General features: G+C 33.3%; 2 protein-coding genes and 1 long non-coding RNA gene across 3 annotated transcripts; 2 read left to right on the forward strand and 1 right to left on the reverse strand.

Annotated features, from left to right (window-relative positions):
- Positions 1 to 13,892: 13,892 nt before the first annotated feature.
- Positions 13,893 to 19,779, forward strand: LOC104085894 (DNA-directed RNA polymerases II, IV and V subunit 8B-like). The gene is made up of 5 exons (XM_009590011.4): positions 13,893 to 14,013; positions 16,023 to 16,127; positions 18,012 to 18,169; positions 18,682 to 18,776; positions 19,444 to 19,779. Exons 2-5 carry the CDS (start codon positions 16,055 to 16,057, stop codon positions 19,559 to 19,561), a joined length of 444 nt encoding a protein of 147 aa, XP_009588306.1. The 5' UTR covers positions 13,893 to 14,013; positions 16,023 to 16,054; the 3' UTR covers positions 19,562 to 19,779.
- Positions 19,780 to 20,494: 715 nt separating this feature from the next.
- On the reverse strand, positions 20,495 to 24,055 carry LOC104085895 (BTB/POZ domain-containing protein At5g17580). The gene is made up of 4 exons (XM_009590012.4): positions 23,955 to 24,055; positions 22,464 to 22,597; positions 22,309 to 22,378; positions 20,495 to 22,222 (listed from the first exon to the last, which is right to left on the reverse strand). Exons 2-4 carry the CDS (start codon positions 22,526 to 22,528, stop codon positions 20,612 to 20,614), a joined length of 1,746 nt encoding a protein of 581 aa, XP_009588307.2. The 5' UTR covers positions 22,529 to 22,597; positions 23,955 to 24,055; the 3' UTR covers positions 20,495 to 20,611.
- On the forward strand, positions 21,650 to 23,325 carry LOC138892920 (uncharacterized). Its single transcript, XR_011408231.1, has 3 exons — positions 21,650 to 21,764; positions 21,873 to 22,224; positions 23,083 to 23,325. It is a non-coding gene; the product is annotated as an uncharacterized lncRNA (long non-coding RNA).
- Positions 24,056 to 24,605: the final 550 nt, after the last annotated feature.

The raw sequence follows: 24,605 nt of genomic DNA on the forward strand, positions 1-24,605 counted from the left end.
CTTTATTATGCGTTACGACCTAAGACTAGGCTTGCGTAGAGTGATAGACTTGCTATTGTAGAGATTTGACGAGTTGCTTGATCACGGAAAAATTGTGCTTCCTTTATGAATTTCTCTCGCATTGTGTGGTTTCACCGAAAAGCTTCTTTTAATTTCATAACCCACACGTATATTCATAAGTAGGGTCAAGAACCCGTTAAAGTATCATATTCTTATGGGATCGGGATGTTCGTCTCGGCAATAAGACAACCCTACTCTTATGGGAGCGGGCCATTTGCCTCGGCAGTATAATAGATGCATCTATAGTTTGTGTCGTTCGACCCTCGGTAGTGTATACATTATTATGGGATTGGGTCGTTTGCCTCGGCATTTCTTTAAATACTCTTATGGGATCGGGATGTTCGTCTCGACAGCTTTATGAAACACTCTTATGGGATCGGGCCATTCGCCTCGGCAACGTCGTGCGTAATATTTGACAAGAAGTCATCGTATCCGCGAGTTTTCCTGATTTGAGTTGTGACGATCTATCTGGTGGGGACCATTATACATATATACTCTGGTTGAGGAGGTGCCCGATAATTGAGAGATTGTGTTTACTGTTCAGAGGAGGATCGTACTACGTACCTATATCTGTTTACACTGTTTATTTACCATGCCTCATACTTGTTTACTTTCTATTACACTTGATATATCGGACCACTAGTAAGTGTCGGTATTGACCCCTCGTCACTACTTCTCTAGGGTTAGGCTAGATACTTACTGGGCACGCGTTGATTTACGTACTCATGCTACACTTACTGTACTTATTGTGCAGGTATGTATGTGTCTGGTGGTCTTTGGGGAGCAAGGGCGCGGCTATTGCGGGGACTTTACGGTGAGCTGCATTCCATGTTACGATCCGCAACATACATAGTCTCCATCAGAGTTGTTTACATTGTCCTGTCTAACTTGTATTCCAAACATGTGTTGTATTTTATTATATTTCCTAGTAGACGCTCATGCACTTGTGATACCGCGTTTTGCGGGTTCCTAGTAGATGTTCATTATTGTAGTTCACGTAATTATTATCATCTTACCTTATAATTTATACTTTACATGGAAATTGGTAAAGAGAATCACGGGCTTCTACAAGTACCAGATTTTTAATTTATTTATTTAATGAGATTTATGATTTCAAAAAATATAATATTAAAAGAAGTAATTAAGTTGATAATTCAGCGTTGGCTTGCCTGACGACGATGTTACGTGCCATCACGGCCTATAGAAAATTTTGGGTCGTGATACATTCAACCCGCCCAACCCGCCTAGAGATTAATGGGTTGTGCTAGAAATATTTTAGCTCATGGGTCTTTTTGGACTGAGTCCAAATTAACCCATTAATTTTATAGCCCATTCTGACCCATGAAGAAGCCCAAATACAACCCATGAAGCTTACCTAAAACAAAGGGATATCAATCCAACTAAAGGCTTGTCTAGAAATTTACTTAGTTGCCCCATTATTAGTTTCTGTATCTAAGTTTAAAAAAGAGAATCAAGGTATCCAAGTTTTAATGTAAATATGAATAATTTTGTAACTAAGTTGTGGTGAAATTTACTTATTTAGAAATAACATAAAAGATAATATTCAACTTACAAATTATAAATGCTAATTTTTTATTTAAGAAAATATATTTTGATTCTCAAAATATTAATAGTATTTATTTTGGAAAGGAGGGAGTACTTCTTAAATGGGGAGTAGGGCTTCTTGTGTTACATTATAAAGAATAAATAATTACATAAATAGATATAAATCAAAGCTTGTACAAAAATTGTGTGGATTGATTTTCTCTAAAAGACTTCATCAACAAAAAATTCTGAAAACTCCATGTGGCCAGAAGTAGCCCAAATACAACCCATGAAGCTTACCCAAAACAAAGGGATATCAATCCAACTGAAGGCTTGTCTGGAAATTTACTTAGTTGCCCCATTATTAGTTTATTTATCTAAGTTTAAAAAAGAGAATCAAGGTATCCAAGTTTTAATGTAAATATGAATAATTTTGTAACTAAGTTGTGGTGAAATTTACTTATTTAGAAATAACATAAAAGATATTATATTATTCAACTTACAAATTATAAATGCTAATTTTTTATTTAAGAAAATATATTTAGATTCTCAAAATATTAATAGTATTTATTTTGGAAAGGATGGAGTACTTCTTAAATAGGGAGTAGGGCTTCTTGTGTTACATTGTAAAGAATAAATAATAACTACATAAATAGACATAAATCAAAGCTTGTACAGAAATTGTGTGGGTTGATTTTCTCTAAAAGACTTCATCAACAAAAAATTCTAAAAATTTCATGTGGCCAGAAGTAGCCCAAAGACAACCCATGAAGCTTACCCAAAACAAAGGGATATCAATCCAACTGAAGGCTTGTCTGGAAATTTACTTAGTTGCCCCATTATTAGTTTATGTATCTAAGTTTTAAAAAGAGAATCAAAGTATCCAAGTTTTAATGTAAATATGAATAATTTTGTAACTAAGTTGTGGTGAAATTTACTTATTTAGAAATAACATAAAAGATATTATTCAACTTACAAATTATAAATGCTAATTTTTTATTTAAGAAAATATATTTTGATTCTCAAAATATTAATAGTATTTATTTTGGAAATGAGGGAGTACTTCTTAAATGGGGAGTAGGGCTTCTTGTGTTACATTGTAAAGAATAAATAATAACTACATAAATAGATATAAATCAAAGCTTGTACAGAAATTGTGTGGGTTGATTTTCTCTAAAAGATTTCATCAACAAAAAATTCTAAAAATTTCATGTGGCCAGAAGTAGCCCAAAGACAACCCATGAAGCTTACCCAAAACAAAGGGATATCAATCCAACTGAAGGCTTGTCTGGAAATTTACTTAGTTGCCCCATTATTAGTTTATGTATCTAAGTTTTAAAAAGAGAATCAAAGTATCCAAGTTTTAATGTAAATATGAATAATTTTGTAACTAAGTTGTGGTGAAATTTACTTATTTAGAAATAACATAAAAGATATTATTCAACTTATAAATTATAAATGCTAATTTTTTATTTAAGAAAATATATTTTGATTCTCAAAATATTAATAGTATTTATTTTGGAAAGGAGGGAGTACTTCTTAAATGGGGAGTAGGGCTTCTTGTGTTACATTGTAAAGAATAAATAATAACTACATAAATAGATATAAATCAAAGCTTGTACAGAAATTGTATGGGTTGATTTTCTCTAAAAGACTTCATCAACAAAAAATTCTGAAAAATCTATGTGGCCAGAAGTAGCCCAAATACAACCCATGAAGCTTACCCAAAACAAAGGGATATCAATCCAACTGAAGGCTTGTCTGGAAATTTACTTAGTTGCCCCATTATTAGTTTATGTATCTAAGTTTAAAAAAGAGAATCAAGGTATCCAAGTTTTAATGTAAATATGAATAATTTTGTAACTAAGTTGTGGTGAAATTTACTTATTTAGAAATAACATAAAAGATATTATTCAACTTACAAATTATAAATGCTAATTTTTTATTTAAGAAAATATATTTTAATTCTCAAAATATTAATAGTATTTATTTTGGAAAGGAGAGAGTACTTCTTAAATGGGGAGTAGGGCTTCTTGTGTTACATTGTAAAGAATAAATAATAAATACATAAATAGATATAAATCAAAGCTTGTACAGAAATTGTGTGGGTTGATTTTCTCTGAAAGACTTCATCAACAAAAAATTCTGAAAATTTCATGTCGCCAGAAGTAGCCCAAAGACAACCGATGAAGCTTACCCAAAACAAAGGGATATCAATCCAACTGAAGGCTTGTCTCGAAATTTACTTAGTTGCCCCATTATTAGTTTATGTATCTAAGTTTAAAAAAGAGAATCAAGGTATCCAAGTTTTAATGTAAATATGAATAGTTTTGTAACTAAGTTGTGGTGAAATTTACTTATTTAGAAATAACATAAAAGATATTATTCAACTTACAAATTTTAAATGCTAATTTTTTATTTAAGAAAATATATTTTGATTCTCAAAATATTAATAGTATTTATTTTGGAAAGGAGAGAGTACTTCTTAAATGGGGAGTAGGGCTTCTTGTGTTACATTATAAAGAATAAATAATAAATACATAAATAGATATAAATCAAAGCTTGTACAGAAATTGTGTGGGTTGATTTTCTCTGAAAGACTTCATCAACAAAAAATTCTGAAAATTTTATGTCGCCAGAAGTAGCCCAAATACAACCGATGAAGCTTACCCAAAACAAAGGGATATCAATCCAACTGAAGGCTTGTCTCGAAATTTACTTAGTTGCCCCATTATTAGTTTATGTATCTAAGTTTAAAAAAGAGAATCAAGGTATCCAAGTTGTAATGTAAATATGAATAATTTTGTAACTAAGTTGTGGTGAAATTTACTTATTTAGAAATAACATAAAAGATATTATTCAACTTACAAATTTTAAATGCTAATTTTTTATTTAAGAAAATGTATTTTGATTCTCAAAATATTAATAGTATTTATTTTGGAAAGGAGGGATTACTTCTTAAATGGGGAGTAGGGCTTCTTGTGTTACATTGTAAAGAATAAATAATAACTACATAAATAGATATAAATCAAAGCTTGTACAGAAATTGTGTGGGTTGATTTTCTCTGAAAGACTTCATCAACAAAATATTCTGAAAATTCCATGTGGCCAGAAGTAGCCCAAATACAACCCATGAAGCTTACTCAAAATAAAGGGATATCAATCCAACTGAAAGTTTGTTTGGAAATTTACTTAGTTGCCCCATTATTAGTTTATGCATCTAAGTTTAAAAAAGAGAATCAAGGTATCCAAGTTGTAATGTAAATATGAATAATTTTGTAACTAAGTTGTGGTGAAATTTACTTATTTAGAAATAACATAAAAGATATTATTCAACTTACAAATTATAAATGCTAATTTTTTATTTAAGAAAATATATTTTGATTCTCAAAATATTAATAGTATTGTGATGACCCAAAATGTCATCTTTAAATTTAATAATTAATTCTGTGTTCTAAGACCTCGAAAAGCACTATTTATTATTACTCGACTTGCGTGTGTAGTCCGTAAAATTTTTCCGGAAAGTTTTCAGTTGAAAAATGTGAATTAAAGCTTTAAAACTCAACTGAGTTGACTTTGGTCAATATTTTGAGCAAACAGACTCGGATCTATATTTTGACAATTTTTGTAGGTCTGTATCGTGATTTGGGACTTAGGCGTATGTCCGGAATCAAATTCCGAGGTCCCTAGCCCGAGATATGGAATTTTGATGAAAAATTTAAAGTTTAAGTTTAAATAGTGAACGGATATCGAATTATGTGCAAATGACCCCAGAATAGAATTTTGATGATTCCAACAGCTCCGTATGGTGATTTTGGACTTAGGAGCGTGATCGGAATTTTATTTGGAAGTCCGTAGTAAAATTAGGCTTGAAGTGGCTAAAATAAGAATTTAAAGTTTGGAAGTTTGACCGGGGAGTTGACTTTTTGATATCGGGCTCGGAATTCAGTTATGAAAATTTTCACAGCTTCGTTATGTCATTTATGACTTGTGTGCAAAATTTGAAGTCAATCGGACTTGATTTGAGAGGTTTCGACATCGAATGTAGAAGTTGGAAATTCTAAGTTTCATTAAGATTGAATTGGAGCATGATTCGTGATTTTAGCATTGTTTGATGTGATTTGAGGTTTCAAATAGGTTCGTATGATGTTTTAGGATTTGTTGGTGTTTTGGGTTGAGGTCCCGAGGGCCTCGGGTGAGTTTCAGATGGTTAACGAATCAAAAGTGGGACTTAGCTACTGCAAAAGCTGCTGCAATTTTCTGCTGGAAATGTTGTCAAAATCGGGCTGTTGTCAAAATCGAGGTCCATGTCAAAATCGAGGTCCCTAATAAATCGAGGTCCATGACAAAATCGAGGTCCCTTACAAAATCGAGGTCCCTAAAAAATCGAGGTCCATGACAAATCGAGGTCCCTAACAAATCGAGGTCCCTTACAAATCGAGGTCCATGACAAAATCTAAGTCCCTTACAAATCGAGATCCCTTACAAATCGAGGTCCATAACAAATCGAGGTCCCTTACAAATCGAGGTCCCTTACAAATCGAGGTCCATAACAAATCGAGGTCCCTTACAAAATCGAGGTCCCTTACAAATCGAGGCAGCCCATGATCGGACTCCATGATCGGACTCTCTATAATCGGACTCCCCATGATCGGACTCCATGATCGGACCCCATGATCGAGGTCACCCTGGACAGATCTGTAAGTTATAAAAACAGGGAGGCTTCGTCCATTTCGCCATTTTTAACAACTTGGAGCTTGAGCAGAAGCGATATTTGATATATTTTCAAGGAAAAATATTGGGGTAAGTGATTCTAACTCGGATTTGGTCAATATACACGAATATATCATTGTTTTCACCATTTAATTAGTGTTTTGAGATTGAAATTTGGAAAATTTTAGAAAATCTCATAGAAACGAAAATTTAAGATTTGGAGGTTGAGTTGTTATCGGATTTTGGTAAAATTGGTATGGGTGGACTCGTAATTGAATGGGTTGTCGGATTTTGTAAGTTTCGCCGGATTCCTAGATGTGGGCCCCACGGATAAATTTTGAGCTAATTTCGGATTTTAATGAAAACGTAATATTTTCTTATGAAATTGATTACTATAATTTTTGTTGACTGTATCGAATTAATTATGACTAGATACAAGTCGATCGGAGTCAGAAATTCGAGGAAAAAGCATAATACTTAGTTAAATCGGAGCAAGTCGAAGTAAGTGACTTGTCTAACCTTGTGTGGGAAAAAATTTCCCTAGAATTAATATGAATGTGATTATTGAAATATGTTGAAAGTCGTGTACACGAGATGACGAGTGTGTACACGGGCTAAATGTGAAAGATTATATTTTTAAATTGTGTAGATCGCTGTTGCGCATTTATTAAATTATTTTATCTTGTTATATTCTTCATCAATGATATGAGATATATACTTCAAATTTGTTCGACCTTTTCCTACTAATTGTTTTACCCGTTTAGTTGAAACTTGGTTTCTTTTATTCTGTGCATTATTTGAAGGTTGATTTTCTTTAAATTAAATATTATTAATATGAAGTATTTGACATTTTTAAACTTGATATTGAAGCAACGTAGTAAAGATTTTGAAATATTATTTTTCTAAATTATTTACTCCTGAATATTTTTTTTATACTCATTGTGAGGGAGCCGTGAGCTCTTTATTGTGGAAAACTATTATTGATGATTTATTTTGGCATGAGCCGTGAGCTCTTTATTGTGGAAAAATATTATTGTTGAATTATTTTGGCAAGTTAAATTATTTGAGCACTTGAGGTGCAAATTGTGATATATTGTGATATTGATACGCATGCGGTGGTATAAGGTCTGGGTGTTGAAACACATGCGGTGAGATAAGGGTGGCTTGATACGCGTGGCTAGTAGGGGAACTACTAGAAGTCATGCGGTGTGATAAGGGTAGCTAAAACGCGGGATGCTATTTCGGAAAAAAAATGTTTTCTTTAAATAAATTGTGAAGGCTCCCGCGGTGATATAAGGAAATGAGATATTGTGAATTTATTTATGATTTGGGACTACGAGGCGGTACCTCGTGAGTGCCCTTGTTGATATTGATTTATGGCCATAGTTGCTTTCGATTAATTGTTGTAATTTTCATAAAGTAGAAGGAAATTTTGTTTTGATTCCACGAGATATTATTTGCAATTATTTGGTGTCATTAAATGTGACATACTATTTGATTCATTTCCAATGTCATTTTATTTTACTACATTGATAAACATTTTACCATGCCATTATTATATTCCAGTAGGGCCTTACCTGACCTCGTCACTACTCTACCAAGGTTAGGCTTGGCACTTACTGGGTACCGCTGTGGTGTACTCATACTACGCTTCTGCACATATTTTTGTGCAGATCCAGGTATATTTTACCAGCCTAGACGTCAGTGAGTTACCTACGCATGGAGACTTCGAGGTATATCTGCCAGCGTCCGCAAACTCCGGAGTCCCCTTCTATCATTTTATGTTGCTTCCTTATATTTTATTTAGACCTTGATATATAGAGACATAGAGAATAAATTCTTAGAAGCTTGTGACTTATTTCTACCGGGTTTTGGGAGTTGAAATTGTTTGAATTGTAGTTTATTTATTTCAGATATTTATTATTATTTCGCATTGATAGGCTTACCTAATCTTAGAGACTAGGTGCCATCACGACATCCTACGGAGGGAATTTGGGGTCGTGACAATTATTTATTTTGGAAAGGAGGGAGTACTTCTTAAATGGGGAGTAGGGCTTCTTGTGTTAAATTGTAAAGAATAAATAATAACTATATAAATAGATATAAATCAAAGCTTATACAGAAATTGTGTGGGTTGATTTTCTCTGAAAGACTTCATCAACAAAAAATTTTGAAAATTTCATGTGGCCAGAAGTAGACCAAATACAACCCATGAAGTTTACCCAAAACAAAGGAATATCAATCCAACTGAAGGCTTGTCTGGAAATTTACTAAGTTGCCCCATTATTAGTTTATGTATCTAAGTTTAAAAAAGAGAATCAAGGTATCCAAGTTTTAATGTAAATATGAATAATTTTGTAACTAAGTTGTGGTGAAATTTACTTATTTAGAAATAACATAAAAGATATTATTCAACTTACAAATTATAAATGCTAAATTTTTATTTAAGAAAATATATTTTGATTCTCAAAATATTAATAGTATTTATTTTGAAAAGGAGGGAGTACTTCTTAAATGGGGAGTAGGGCTTCTTGTGTTACATTGTAAAGAATAAATAATAACTATATAAATAGATATAAATCAAAGCTTGTACAGAAATTGTGTGGGTTGATTTTCTCTGAAAGACTTCATCAACAAAAAATTCTGAAAATTTCATGTGGCCAGAAGTAGCCCAAATATAACCAATGAAGCTTACCCAAAACTAAGGGATATCAATCCAACTGAAGGCTTGTCTGAAAATTTACTTAGTTGCCCCATTATTAATTTATGTATCTAAGTTTAAAAAAGAGAATCAAGGTATCCAAGTTTTAATGTAAATATAAATAATTTTGTAACTAAGTTGTGGTGAAATTTACTTATTTAGAAATAACATAAAACATATTATTTAACTTACAAATTATAAATGCTAATTTTTTATTTAAGAAAATATATTTTGATTCTCAAAATATTAATAGTATTTATTTTGGAAAGGAGGGAGTACTTCTTAAATGGGAAGTAGGGCTTCTTGTGTTACATTGTAAAGAATAAATAATAACTACATAAATAGATATAAATCAAAACTTGTACAAAAATTGTGTGGGTTGATTTTCTCTAAAAGACTTCATCAACAAAAAATTCTGAAAATTCCATGTGGCCAGAAGTAGCCCAAATACAACATATGAAGCTTACCCAAAACAAAGGGATATCAATCCAACTGAAGGCTTGTCTGAAAATTTACTTAGTTGCCCCATTATTAGTTTATGTATCTAAGTTTAAAAAAGAGAATCATGGTATCCATGTTTTAATGTAAATATGAATAATTTTGTAACTAAGTTGTAGTGAAATTTACTTATTTAGAAATAACATAAAAGATATTATTCAACTTACAAATTATAAATGCTAATTTTTTGTTTAAGAAAATATATTTTGATTCTCAAAATATTAATAGTATTTATTTTGGAAAGGAGGGAGTACTACTTAAATGGGGAGTAGAGCTTCTTGTGTTACATTGTAAAGAATAAATAATAACTACATAAATAGATATAAATTAAAGCTTGTACCGAAATTGTGTGGGTTGATTTTCTCTGAAAGATTTCATCAACAAAAAATTTTGAAAATTCCATGTGGCCAGAAGTAGCCCAAAGACAACCCATGAAACTTAACCAAAACAAAGGGATATCAATCCAACTGAAGGCTTGTCTGAAAATTTACTTAGTTGCCCCATTATTAGTTTATGTATCTAAGTTTAAAAAAGAGAATCAAGGTATCCAAGTTTTAATATAAATATGAATAATTTTGTAACTAAGTTGTGGTGAAATTTACTTATTTAGAAATAACATAAAAGATATTATTCAACTTACAAATTATAAATGCTAATTTTTTATTTAAGAAAATATATTTTGATTCTCAAAATATTAATAGTATTTATTTTGGAAAGGAGGGAGTACTTCTTAAATGGGGAGTAGGGCTTCTTGTGTTACATTGTAAAGAATAAATAATAACTACATAAATATATATAAATCAAAGCTTGTACAGAAATTGTGTTGGTTGATTTTCTCTAAAAGACTTCATCAACAAAAAATTTTGAAAATTCCATGTAGCTAGAGGTAGCCCAAATACAACCCATGAAGCTTACCCAAAACAAAGGAATATCAATCCAACTAAGGCTTGTCTGGAAATTTACTTAATTGCCCCATTATTAGTTTATGTATCTAAGTTTAAAAAAGAGAATCAAGGTATCCAAGTTTTAATGTAAATATGAATAATTTTGTAACTAAGTTGTGGTGAAATTTACTTATTTAGAAATAACATAAAAGATATTATTCAACTTACAAATTATAAATGCTAATTTTTTATTTAAGAAAATATATTTTGATTCTCAAAATATTAATAGTATTTATTTTGGAAAGGAGGGAGTACTTCTTAAATGGGGAGTAGGGCTTCTTGTGTTACATTGTAAAGAATAAATAATAATTACATAAATAGATATAAATCAAAGCTTGTACAGAAATTGTGTCGGTTGATTTTCTCTGAATGACTTCATCAACAAAAAATTTTGAAAATTCCATGTGACCAGAAGTAGCCCAAATACAACCCATGAAACTTACCCAAAACAAAGGAATATCAATCCAACGGAAGGCTTGTCTGAAAATTTACTAAGTTGCCCCATTATTAGTTTATGTATCTAAGTTTAAAAAAGAGAATCAAGGTATCCAAGTTTTAATGTAAATATGAATAATTTTGTAACTAAGTTGTGGTGAAATTTACTTATTTAGAAATAACACAAAAGATATTATTCAACTTACAAATTATAAATGCTAATTTTTTATTTAAGAAAATATATTTAGATTCTCAAAATATTAATAGTATTTATTTTGGAAAGGAGGGAGTACTTCTTAAATGGGGAGTAGGGCTTCTTGTGTTACATTGTAAAGAATAAATAATAACTATATAAATAGATATAAATCAAAGCTTGTACAGAAATTGTGTGGGTTGATTTTCTCTGAAAGACTTCATCAACAAAAAATTCTGAAGGCTAGAAGTAGCCCAAAGACAACTCATGAAGCTTACCCAAAATAAAGGGATATCAATCCAACTGAAGTCTTGTCTGAAAATTTATTAGTTGCCCCATTATTAGTTTTTGTATCTAAGTTTAAAAAAGAGAATCAAGGTATTCAAGTTTTAATGTAAATATGAATAATTTTGTAACTAAGTTGTGGTGAAATTTACTTATTTAGAAATAACATAAACGATATTATTCAACTTACAAATTATAAATGCTAATTTTTTATTTAAGAAAATATATTTTGATTCTCAAAATATTAATAGTATTTATTTTGGAAAGGAGGGAGTACTTCTTAAATGGGTAGTAGGGCTTCTTGTGTTACATTGTAAAGAATAAATAATAACTACATAAATAGATATAAATCAAAGCTTGTACAGAAATTATGGGGGTTGATTTTCTCTGAAAGATTTCATCAACAAAATTTTTTGAAAATTCCATGTGGCTAGAAGTAGCCCAAATACAACCCATAAAGCTTACCCAAAACAAAGGAATATCAATCCAACTGAAGGCTTGTCTGAAAATATACTTAGTTGCCCTATTATTAGTTTATGTATCTAAGTTTAAAAAAGAGAATTAAGGTATCCAAGTTTTAATGTAAATATGAATAATTTTGTAACTAAGTTGTGGTGAAATTTACTTATTTAGAAATAACATAAAAGATATTATTCGACTTACAAATTATAAATGCTAATTTTTTATTTAAGAAAATATATTTTGATTCTCAAAATATTAATAGTATTTATTTTGGAAAGGAGGGAGTACTTCTTAAATGGGGAGTAGGGCTTCTTGTGTTACATTGTAAAGAATAAATAATAACTACATAAATAGATATAAATCAAAGCTTGTACAGAAATTTTGTGGGTTGATTTTCTCTGAAAGACTTCATCAACAAAATTTTTTGAAAATTCCATGTGGCCAGAAGTAGCCCAAATACAACCCATGAAACTTACCCAAAACAAAGGAATATTAATCTAACTGAAGGCTTGTCTGGACATTTATTTAGTTGCCCCATTATTAGTTTATGTATCTAAGTTTAAAAAAGAGAATCAAGGTATCCAAGTTTTAATGTAAATATGAATAATTTTGTAACTAAGTTGTGGTGAAATTTACTTATTTAGAAATAACATAAAAGATATTATTCAACTTACAAATTATAAATGCTAATTTTTTATTTAAGAAAATATATTTTGATTCTCAAAATATTAATAGTATTTATTTTGGAAAGGAGGGAGTACGTCTTAAATGGGGAGTAGGGCTTCTTGTGTTACATTGTAAAGAATTAATAATAACTACATATATAGATATAAATCAAAACTTGTACAAAAATTGTGTGGGTTGATTTTCTCTTAAAGACTTCATCAACAAAAAATTCTGAAAATTCCATGTGGCAAGAATGCTCTTTTCTGAATTTTTTTTGGAACAATTCCAACATGTGAAAAAAAAAAAAAAAATTCAACTAGACAAACCTTTATCTTGCACAAAACTTTTCTTCAAAATATTTTCTGAAACATTGTCCAACTGTTATTTTCTTTGCTTTTTTTCCTCCTCTTACACTTTTAAATATTTGTTTAGTTTTAGAAAGTTATTAAAACTCATGAATAGTTGAGTATAAGATTAATCCATATTTGTTTGTTAGCTAAAAGTTTAAAATTAGATATATAGCAATTCATCGCTAGTGCATGGAATGAATAAATTATGAGAAAGTTAGGAACGTAGGGAACATACATAAGTGTATAAAAGGTTAAAGGCTTTCTTTATGCAAGATGGAGTATGATTCTATTTTGTAAAAATATGGGTCAAAGTTGGGTGGGTTGGAATATGACCCATTGTTTAGCCCATCTTGACCTAGTTTATCTTAGCCCAAGTATAATTTGGGTTGGGTTGGATTGGACAATGACCGATTTATTGACTCAACGCATTTTGTCCCCCTCCCCACCTCCCCCAAAAAATTTTTAGCCTAACCCACCGATTTGCCACCCCTAGTCATAAACTAGTCTAGTTGCTTGGTCACTAAGATTGGTTACTTGATCACCAAATAATTTATAATAAATGGACATTCACTTTTAATATTATTTATAACACTTAGCATTTTGTTATATCTGAGTGTCAAGTCTCAAAAGTTTTGAGATATAAGTGGGATTGAAGTGGTACAAATTGAAAAACAAACATGTAAGTTGAGGGACAAATTATTAAGTATGACTAGTAGTGGTATTTATTCTTAGCTCCCATTTCACCATAGATTTTGGTTTTCAAAATTTTGACACGGTTTGATCATAAAATATGATCAGCTTTTGAGAAAAGTTTGAAAAAAATTTTAAGTTCCCAAAAATATTCAGTTTTGGGTGAAAAAAAATTTCTTCCACGTAAAAAACAAAAAATAAAATGTATGACCAAACACTATTTCAACTTTCAAAAATTATTTTTTAACATAACTTTAACTTTTTTTTCAAGTTTCAACCAAATATACATCTAAACCTAGTTTAGAGTTAGGTGTGCCAATTCATACGGGACTTAAATGTAATATTATCATCAAAGAAGGACGTCAGCATAAAACAATTAAAATAAAAAAGCCAAAAAGTTCCCCTTAAAACCCTGTAATAGACAGGCGTAAACACCAAAGAAGTGTTAAACCCTCTTCCTCAAAGCTGCAGGTTGGTCTCTTTTGCTCTCAAAACTTCCTTCTTCCCACTGTACAAACTAGTTACTCTTTCGGAGTTATACTGGTTATTGAGTCTTGATTTCTGTGTTTGTTAGTTGTCTTCTATTTTACTGCTGATTAACATCATCACTAGTCAAATTTAATCTGATTTTTGTGGTGTATTAATAATTGAGGTGTAGGTTAATTTCACCGCATAAAAATTGTCAAATTATGTTGAATTCTCACAATATTGAATGCAATGTGTGTATTGAAAGAACAGGTGAATATGTGTAGTTGACCCAATTAGTTTGAGTTATAATACTGACCTAATATGTGAATGGATATGCTTGGAATATGCTTAGGCTTCTTTATATCATAGTTTATGCTCTTCAAGAAAGCTCGATGGAAAGATCAATAATTTCTTAAAATAGAGTGTATTTTGTAATGCTTAAGTTGTTACAATTACTCCTGAAGAAAGATTATGGGAATCACATTTTCCTCAAGCTCGGTGGGACATGGGAACAAATATTGCTACTAAGTTTTTAAAAAGTAGCTTATAGTTTGATTACAAATTTAGTGATTTTACGAAATAGCATATCACAATTCTCAATTTGCTTAGCATATCACAATTCTCAATTTGCTTAGCATATCACAATTCTCAATTTGCTTGCATGGCAACTCTTCCAGAGAAAGTGTATAAGCTTTTTTTTTTAATTGATATAGAAGTGTACACTATCTGAGTCGTAATAACTTGAATTTGAAAGTTTTTTTTATCACTCAATGCTGGGTTTTGATACTGGAAGTTTACGAATTTCCTTTATTTCTTAGCTAGTTAGGTTAAACATGAAATGAAGATGTTCTGACCCTATCACTGGTCTGAACTGGTATGCTATTAGGTCAATTGTTTTTATAAAGATGTTAAAGGAATAAGTTTTGGAATGACAAGGGAGGGATAGCCTAGTGATAAGGACCCTTTAGCTCCAATAATAAGGTTGGGGGGTCTGGGTCACCAGGGGAGCAATGTGGGAAAGGGCCACTTGTTGGGCGGTTTTGGAGGGGGTGAGGGTGGGTCTGGGTTTACCATATCTGGGGGAAAGAAGGTTGTCGAATAGGTTTTGAACATGTGGGCAAATTATGTAAAGGTATTGGCAGCTATGGTGAAGTGGTGGAAAGTTGCAAACTTGATGAAAGTTGGAGAAATTAAAAACTGGAAGGGCTTTCCTTGGCTTAATGTTTGTTCTTGCGCAACTGATTTAAGTGTAGAGGAACAGTATGTATGTTTTTTCTTCAGGATGGGGTAGGTTGGATTTTCAGATTGTTTTCTTCTTTGAGTATTGATCTTATCCAGGAAAATTCTTTATAAAATTTCTTCTATCCTCTGGTTATCATAGTTGTTTTATAGATTCGATTTCTAAATGTTAGACGTACTTGTGCTGGATAACTTCAATTTTTTTTCGCTTTGCAACTTTCAGATTCTTTCGATTTCTTCCCTTTTCTTTTTTCTTTATTCTATGTTTCCTTTTCACCGGGTGTGATGTTCAGTTCTTATTTGGCATTGCTCAACTTAAGATGCTTAGATTTATGATGAGGTAAAAAAAACTTGTTAAAGTCTGCTATTTTGTTCTGGGGAATAGCGCTGAGGTTAGATGTTAATCCCTCTGAAGATTGAGAATGTTCTCGTGAAAAGATACTTGATCGCCCCCCCTCTTTTTTCCCCCCCTTTTCCCACTGCATTATCTCTTTTATATACTCCCGTACGGTGATTTAAAAACTATTGTGGCCTTTGCTTTTGGAAAGACATCCAGACTTAAGCATTTGTTAATCCTGTATTAGCTTAAGGATGTTGCTGATTTCTTGTCTCTCACCTAATGGATAAAAGATTAGTCAATTTTATCGGGGACACCCAAGGAAATTATGTACTGCAGAAGTCAATTTATCTCTCACTTAATCGATAAAAGATTAGACATGTATGATTGTCACTGATTATGACTCTCCTTTTGACTCTTTTCCTTCTGTGATTAGGTGACATCTGTTCGGGAAGCTTATCTCTGAAAATGGATGCGTTTCACTTTGACGAAATTATTAAGGTTCGAAAGGTGGATGCTGATGGCAAAAAGTATGACAAAGGTATTACTCTTCCATTTACTCCATATCATATTGATACGGCATGCAATGCTTTTAAGAAACAGTATCACCATGACAATTGTTGGTCTCCAGGTGCTCTCTCTGTACTATCTTCCTTTATTCTTCTCCTAGCCCGCATTTTTGTTTCTTGGAAAGGGACTGTGGGGATTGGAGAACGTAAATAGGAAAGGATTGATAAATTGATATCTCCTATTGATGCATTCCAAGCTGGGCTTGGTAAGGCGAATTCTTTGAGATCCCTTGTGTTTTTTTTTTCTGGAGTAGAAATGCGCCAGTAGTAGTATATTGTACAGTCAATATTTCTGAAGCATGTTAGGAAATGTTCGGCAATGGAATTATCACATCCTAGGACCTAATGTATTTATTTTGCACCTGTGTGGCTATATGTGAATAAATACTCATCTAGATGCCATATAGTTCCATTCACACTCTATAGACACTCTTAAAGAACATTCATGACCGATGGATGGAATGGAGTCTTAGATCTCTAGGTATCATGAAATATTCTTTCCCTCGAGGAAGTGCTTTATGTTAAGGGATATGCTGAAAGGAATAGTAGAATGAGAATGCCAAGTATATTTTGATTAACGAGAGCCCAGTTACTAAAACTTGTCAGCCCGTTAGGACCTTCCTTTTTGATGATTAAATGTTCTTTCCTTGAATCGGAGGTCTATCGGAAACAATCTCTCTCCTTCCAACGTAGGGGTAAGGTATGCGTACACTCTACCCTCTCCAGACCCAGTTTGTGGGATTATACTGTGTTTTTTTTTTTATGTTGTTGTTATTGGCAAAAAACAATTTCGTATACAAGAGCCAAGAGGTGTATCAGAATGAAATACACAGTATTTTTAGGAATTATTGATTGCATAAACACTAGATATTTAAGCCAGTTGCAGTAAAAATCATCCCAACTTGGACATGTTAAGAAAAAACTCACAAACTGAGCTTAAGCTGTAGCTGACAAAATTCCATCACATCAGTCAGGAATTGTTGACCGCATAAATGCTAGATTTTATAAGTCAGTTGCAGTAAACAACTTCCCCAAATCTTCTCCACTTGGACCTGTTAAAAAAATCTTACCAACTGAGCTTAAGCTCTAGCTGACAAAATTCCGTCAGATTACAGTCATGCATTTCTTTTGCCTGTCACTTTGTTCATAATCAGATATTCAATTTGAGATATTGAAATATTGTTGGTTGGATTTCATGGTTTACTTGTCTGATTGTTCTTTGTTTACTAGATGACTGTTTTAGCATTCAACTTATCTTATGCTGGTATAGTGTTCAAGTTTTACCTTTTCGTATGAGAATAAGGAGCATCTCAGCTAGTACTATCCAATGCTCTTGTGCATGTGCTACTAACAAAGTCTCCTGCATGCATCCCAGAACTAAATGGCATATCAATTGTGTGTTTCTTTTGAAAAAGAGGTTGAAAAGTAGTTAACTCAGTGAGATTTGTATGCATAAAGTTTGTCATGCATAAACTAAGTATGTGGATGTTGACCCTTCTATAGAGATAAAATTGATAATTAATTGGTGCTATAAAAAAGATAATTATAATGTCAGAATGTCTTTCAGATTTATGTAAAGTTCTTTCTCAAAATCAACTTCCGCTGTTAATTATTTTTATATTTGAATTTGCTTGGTTGACTTGTTTCTATATCCTATGCCGAGTTCTCTTAACGTAGATGAGAACTACCTGAGTATTTTTGCTGGGTACAGTATGTTTGTTCTGATTTTGTTTTGGGAGTGCCATTAGATGTTAGGGGAGGCAAAATAATTATCATAAACTTTACTATGTTCTGCTGTTGCATTTCCGTTTCTGTATCATTGATCTTTAGACTGAAGTTTCTGTCAATTTCTTTAGTTTCTCGCATAGAAGCAAGATGTCATGATGGCGAAACATCGATACAGCTAGATATCAACTCAGAGCTATACCCTATTCAGCCAAGAGAGTTGTATAGGATGGTTATATCAAAGACGCTGAATATGGATGGGTCAGCTGTAACTAGCCATCCTCCTGAGGTATTTGTTCCTTTTACTTATTTGAATCTTCCTCTTTAATGGTCTTGGAAGATCCATTTGATGATTAACAGAAATATGGTAATCTTCTCTCCCTGATATGTTAGATATAATCATTTATATGATTTTAGTAGGTTGCTTGGTAAGTCCATAAATCTTGTTTGGGGAGGAAGCTGTGATTTTGATCTAGTAGTTGGTTATTCAGGATACCCCATATCATTGACTTTAAATTCTTGGGTAGGTTTGCCTTTTATTTTCCTTTTGTTTGATGATCTCCAAATCAAAGTAAAGATATTTATGGGGAAAAAAGCCAACCATTTGGTTTTTATTTTCCTGAATCTAAAGAATTTCATTATTAACCAACTAAGAAATGTTGGAAGCCTCTTTTTATTAACGTTTTTGCTACGCCAAGGCTTTTTGGCAACAGTAATGTGTAGGTTCAGAGGTGTGGCCACCAAATTTAGATTGTTCTATACTGGCTAGTGGCTATGCGTTTTAAATTTCTTCAATTGCAGGGAGAGCAAAAATCTCTTGCTGACAAATTTGAATACATCGTGCATGGGCTAGTTTATAAGGTCTCAATGGACACATCAGGACCTGACAAAAAAGTGTATGTACTTGCTCGTCCCATTTATTCAATGTATTGGTTTAACTTCTAGATCTATCTGTAAGCTAGGAGAACAATATTCAGTGCATGCAGCTTTGCAGCAGTCCACCATCTAATTCAGTGCATGCAGCTTTGCAGCAGTCCACCATCTAATTCAGTGCATGCAGCTTTGCAGCAGTTCACTATCTGAATTCACTTTGGATTACATAGCACCCACTAATTCCACTATAATAGTTATTTACCCAACAAATCCAATCTCGTCAAATCCAATCTCGGTTGGTCAACATTGACAAGACGTTTCACCATTACATCATGCAGCGATGGTGCCAGATATGTTGTTTGGATAGGAAAAATGATTAGTTAAGAATGGAAAAGGGGGATGCTCACAACAAGAATTTCTTCCTCTTTATTTCGTTCTTGTATTTCTTCTCTAGTTCTTGCTGAACAGACAACTCCAGGCCTCTGGACCTGTGGACAATTAACACAACTGAAAGCTCTCTTCAGTACTGTTGTAGTTTGTAGAATGATTTAAAACATCTCATGGCCCATCATAGGAATAAATTTGTGGCTGTGATGTTGTTTTTTTAGATTTTCAAAAGTCAATAAGCCTAGAGATGCAAACTCTTAGACAGCCTATTAATTTGTTCATTCTCCTTTTCCCTCTTGTCAGAGTGGTTTATGTCTCATTCGGAGGACTTCAGCTGATGTTGAAAAGTGATCCCCTCAAGGTGCAAAAGTTCAAGCTCGACGAGAAGCTCTTTCTTCTTTTGAGGAAGATGACGAAGTGAACTCCATTTGTTGTTGCTCTTGAATCCTGGAATTCTGGGTTGCTGCATTTTCATGACATTTTCTTTTCTTTTCCTTTTCTTATTTATGGAGAGATGGAGCAGAGACTTTGTTTGCAAGATTTTTGCCTATCAACGTGAAACCTTTGCTGTTGAACTTGTTGGCGAAATTATGTACAGTTCTGAACTTAATTAAGATGTATGACTTTTCTCTTGGCAAAGTGTTTGTTCTTAGAAGTGCTTGCTAGAAAACAGGTCTCTGTGAACGCACTTATGTTACTCATTTTGGCTTTGTTGCAATGAACAAGTTGGTTGTACAACATGTTCAAATCCCAGCAGAGGTAAAAACATTAGGTGATTTCTTTTCATCTGTCAAAACCTTGGTCCGAGTTACCCGTTACCTGTGCTGGTGGAGGTAGCAGGTACCTCGTTGAATTAGTTAAGGTACGCCCAAGCTGGCTTGGACACCACAATTTTTAAAAAGTTGGTTGTACTATCAGTATGTATCACATGTGAGGATAACTGTTGGTTGTTCTATCATTTTGGAATTGTTGCGACGAACAAGTGCTTGCACTTGTGCTATAGAATATGGGTTTAGGCCTTCTGCATAACTGTTCTTTTTCTTGTACCATAACCAAAGACTATGCAAGTGTGCGTCGAGTTGGACGCCTAGAACTGCAAATTGGTGAAAGCTCTTTAGCTTTCCTGCTGGGAGGAAAATTTATCTTTACGTTCTACAGTGTGTCTTGATGCTAAACTCTTGTGTTTTGTCATGGAAAAATGTATAAACATAGACATCATGCTGTAGCCTGTAAACAAGTTCAGAACATTAAAACCTGGATTTTCTGAAGATGCTACGAAAGAATAGTCCTACCTACCTCTTTTGTTATTTGGAGGAGTTGATGAAAATAATCAACATGCTTATGCTACTCTTAATTTCCAAAGAGAATGCAAATTTAATCTTTAATTATTCAGTAAGTCCTTATCACTCCGGCATAAAAATGTAAAGATGAAACCATGAACTTCTATCTTGGATAAAAAAGAAGATATCTTCTATCTTGGATGCACTTTTTTCTTCTTCACATGGCAATTTGTCTCATGCAAGCTTGTCATACAACCAAACTTCCTCTTCATTTCTTTCCACATGCTTGTTTTCTCCTTCTGAATCTTGTGCTGGTAGCTACCTCTCTGAATTGCCCTTCTCATCATATGACATTCTTTCTCCAGTTCCAGCACCTTGCTTCCCATCTTTTCCATCTCTGCTTTCACTTCCTCTTCACTGCTGCTTGTCCTCGTTGCATCTTCCTCGTCTTCTTCCAGCTTCAACAATAGGTTTCCAGAACCCCTCTGTATCCTCTTTGCCACAGTATCCTTCAACTTCAACTGCACAGAAAACAAAATCTGCACCATCACTCGTACTGGTAGCTTTTCGTTGTGTGCAGCATGCTCACAGGCTTCAGGAGACAGGTTGTTGCAATCCAACATCCTGCAAACTTCATCCCTTTCCCTATCCGTGAGATATCTGTGCTTGTCCAAGTATATATCAATTGCTTTATATATTCCATCAGAATTCCTATGAGTTCCTTCTGATGCTGCTAGTGATAAATCTGTTAGTGATAAAAATGTCTTCAACTTCAAATCTCTGTCACTAGCAACCTCAGCCAAGAAGTCATCAATAAGTTGTGCCACGGCAATCAGGCCAGATTCATCTGTGCTTGTGTAATTGCTGTAGAAATACTTCATTATCCTTTTCACACATTCAGTATCATACTGCTCTTCTTTTGCATATCCTTGTGCAGGTATTAAGAGGTCCTTTACAGTTGCCTGGTCCAGCTGCTTTCCTATTCTAGTTTCCAATCCGCTTTTACAATCAGTATTAGCATCCAACATTATTGCAGATTGCAACATTTGAGAGAGCAAAGAGCAAGGGATCAGCCCCCTCTCTTGCGGCAACAGTCTCTCCACTGCTTCAATGATCTCTCTCTGAGAATTCCTCTCATAAACTGATGTCTCATCTTCTCCTTTAGTGCCTGGAAAAACCCATTTTGTGAGATAGTGAAACAGAGATGATGCCACATATTCCAGAGGGACATTTTGATGAATCATTGCACGAATAATGGGCTCGTAGAGAGCAATGGAAAGTACTGTCAAGTCCTCAGATTTCCAGTCAAGAACAAAGAGCCTCCTCCTAACATTTGGCTTATAGGTACTTTCGTCGTTCTCACTGTCATCATCTGTTGTTGTTACGTTCCTAATTGGTTCTCCAAGAAGACTTGGATCATGCACTACTTTGGTGATGATCAATTCTGCACAGGCATCAACAAGGGCAAGATCTGCAGCTTGTGGAAGAATGGTTTCAGCAGATTTGAGGGCTTTAATACACTTGTTCCAGCTAGGAAGGATATTATTTTGAAAGTAGAAACAAGCCTTCTTTATGAGGTTGTTTGTGCTGTGATCTTCAGACATTCCAAGATAGTTAGCAAGGCAAAGGACTTTAATAACATTCTCAGGCAATAGGCTTATGTCAAAACCATGGCAGAACCTTGCGACTAGCTCAAAAGTTTCGGAATCAGTGGGAATGTCTCCTAGCAAATGAGAAACATCATCTTCAGGATTCTCTTTCAGCACTGCAGCTAGCTTTGCAGATTTTGCAGTCAAAACTTCCTGTAAGTTCAACACAAACCAACATCTTAGCAAAACTGAAATAATTCTGATGTGTGTGTTAACCTTGACTTGTCAGTTTAACTTACCCTATTCAAGGAGAATGGTACTCCACATATGTGGAGCTGAACATCTGATGATGAAGCAGACACTGATTTCCTGAAAGGAAAGGGTAAGAAGAAAAAAGAACAAGATTAAAAGTTTTAATTGAAATTGAAAAAAGTATAAGAAAACTAACTTCTACCTGGGTGGAGATGCAATGTTTTTCCTTGTGGCCATCTTATCATGATTTTGTTGTTTCCAATCCATCAAAGAGATCAAATTTTAGGGCCTTTCAAGCTAAGATGTTGGGATCAAGATCTCTCCAAATTAATCAACCTGCAAAATATATAGCAATAAGCCCTCCTTCATATATATAGGAGCCTTTTATGTCTTTACAGTAACGTTAACAGCGGCGGAGCCAAGATTTTTCAGTAAGTTGTATCAAAATATAAAAAATTAAATACACCGAAAAGTCAAGGAGAGTCAGCATATAGTAAATCTATATAAAACAATTTTTTTTTTATCTAGCAATACAATATAATTTTCTTACGAAGTGTTGTCGGTTGACACCCCTTGGTTGAATGTGGCTTCGCCACTGAATGATAGCGGGTCATTTGGTTCGCAGTCTAGTTATGCAAAGATTGTAATGCAGTTGCGGTGAATAATAATGCATAGATTGTCATGTGTTGACGACGATGTATATACTAATACAAGGCTGTTATGTAAAGAATGTTAACTGCAGATTAATTTAAAAATATTTTAGTTGTTAGATATTCTACTCCAGGTATGCTACTTAAGATAATACAAATGCTTTTTTGCAGCTAGAGCACATTGCCGATCACAAGCCCGGATAAAGGAGGAAGGTTGCGGTAGGTGAGCAACGTGAAACTAGCCAATTCATGATGAATTATGTTGGCCTTTTTAAATGGAGAAACACTAACATTGAGGATTCATGATGCCGCTGTCCCAACTTGTTTGGGACTGAAGCGTAGTTATTGTAAAAATGCTTTTGTGCAGGGAGCGCACAGTGTACTCATGCTTCTTTTGGTGCACCTAGCTATGTTTTTATCTACTGTCTTATACTTGCAATTTACATATACTGTTTGGCTGTGAGAGCATATTCTTCTTCATAATGGAGTTTTACTACTTTACTATAAGGTAATATAAGGATCATGTTCTTAAAAAATTACCTAATTTCGGTTTTCATCCTACTAAATGACGAATAGTTTACTTTGGATATATTTTATTGTTCTATAAACAATCTAGATGAGAATTTCCTAGAAAAGTTTGACTTTTTCTTCATTGTAAGCATTCCCAGAAAATGGATGCCAAGAAAATGTAACGAAAACAAAAAAATAGGAAAAACTAAACATGCAGAATCTAATAATATCACCTGAATATGTACATAAAATTAATGAATGCACGAAATATTATACTATTTAAGTATGTTTAACTTATTAGGTGCGAGAGATAAGCAGAGGCGGAGCCAAAATTTGAAATTTATGGGTTCGGGTTTATAATCCGTTTAAGTTACTGGGTTCTAAATTGATAATTCGTACATATTTAATAGATTTCTTAAGATAAATACAAAGGTTTAGATTAAAACGATTGGGTTTGCCCGAACCCGTATCCCGCATGCCAGCTCCGCCCACGGAGATAAGGAGCAAAGCAAAGGAAGAGTAGAGAAATTTACCAGAAAATCTTGAATATTTTTCTGCTTATTCTTCTTGTAAACTGTAAAGGAGAAATCAGAACTGTGCATGCTAGGAGTAGAGAGCCACTGTGACTTTTTTTGTTAATGGAGTTACTAGTTACTATTCAATATTCAAACGTTCAAACGTAATAGTTGGGCATTCTGTTATTTTCAAATGCTGAAATTTAGAGTTTGATTAGGGATAAACTCTGCACAAACCCAACTAAAACCTCCCCCTATTATAGGAACGGCTCCTATATATACACATTGTTTCTACATCCTTCTCTTTCTTTTCTATTTTTATTATTTACAAAAGATTAATATTACTCTACTTCTTATTTTTTAAGGAGCATGTATACGGTAAAAATCGACTATGTCCGATTTTATGGGCTCGAGGGACTGCCTCGAGATTAAGCTTATGATGAAGCGAGCTTGAGCTCGACAATACAAAGGCCGAAGGATCGAGATCGGGCACGACCAACGTCGAGCAACTGAATAACGGGATATCGGCGAGCGACCATAAATCTCGGCGAGAATCTCGGAAGTGACGGAACCGCTAACGGTTATTGATATCAATCATGGATTTTATTTTCGAAATTAGAGTTGTACCTTATTTAGGATTCCTCTACTATATAAAGAGGAACCCTGTTC

This window comes from Nicotiana tomentosiformis, chromosome 1, assembly GCF_000390325.3.
Source record: "Nicotiana tomentosiformis chromosome 1, ASM39032v3, whole genome shotgun sequence".
In the NCBI taxonomy this organism is placed as follows: Eukaryota; Viridiplantae; Streptophyta; class Magnoliopsida; order Solanales; family Solanaceae; genus Nicotiana; species Nicotiana tomentosiformis.

Bases quoted from the DNA above. Each gene is read 5' to 3' on its own strand.
- LOC104085895 (XM_009590012.4), bottom strand. From the start codon at position 22,528: ATGGATTGGAAACAACAAAATCATGATAAGATGGCCACAAGGAAAAAC. The intron at 22,379-22,463 runs GTAGAAGTTAGT...CTTTCCTTTCAG, and splicing joins AACATTGCATCTCCACCCAG to GAAATCAGTGTCTGCTTCAT. The intron at 22,223-22,308 runs GTAAGTTAAACT...TTGAACTTACAG, and splicing joins TACCATTCTCCTTGAATAGG to GAAGTTTTGACTGCAAAATC.
- LOC104085894 (XM_009590011.4), top strand. From the start codon at position 16,055: ATGGATGCGTTTCACTTTGACGAAATTATTAAGGTTCGAAAGGTGGAT. The intron at 16,128-18,011 runs GTATTACTCTTC...CAATTTCTTTAG, and splicing joins TGGCAAAAAGTATGACAAAG to TTTCTCGCATAGAAGCAAGA. The intron at 18,777-19,443 runs GTATGTACTTGC...CCCTCTTGTCAG, and splicing joins TCAGGACCTGACAAAAAAGT to AGTGGTTTATGTCTCATTCG.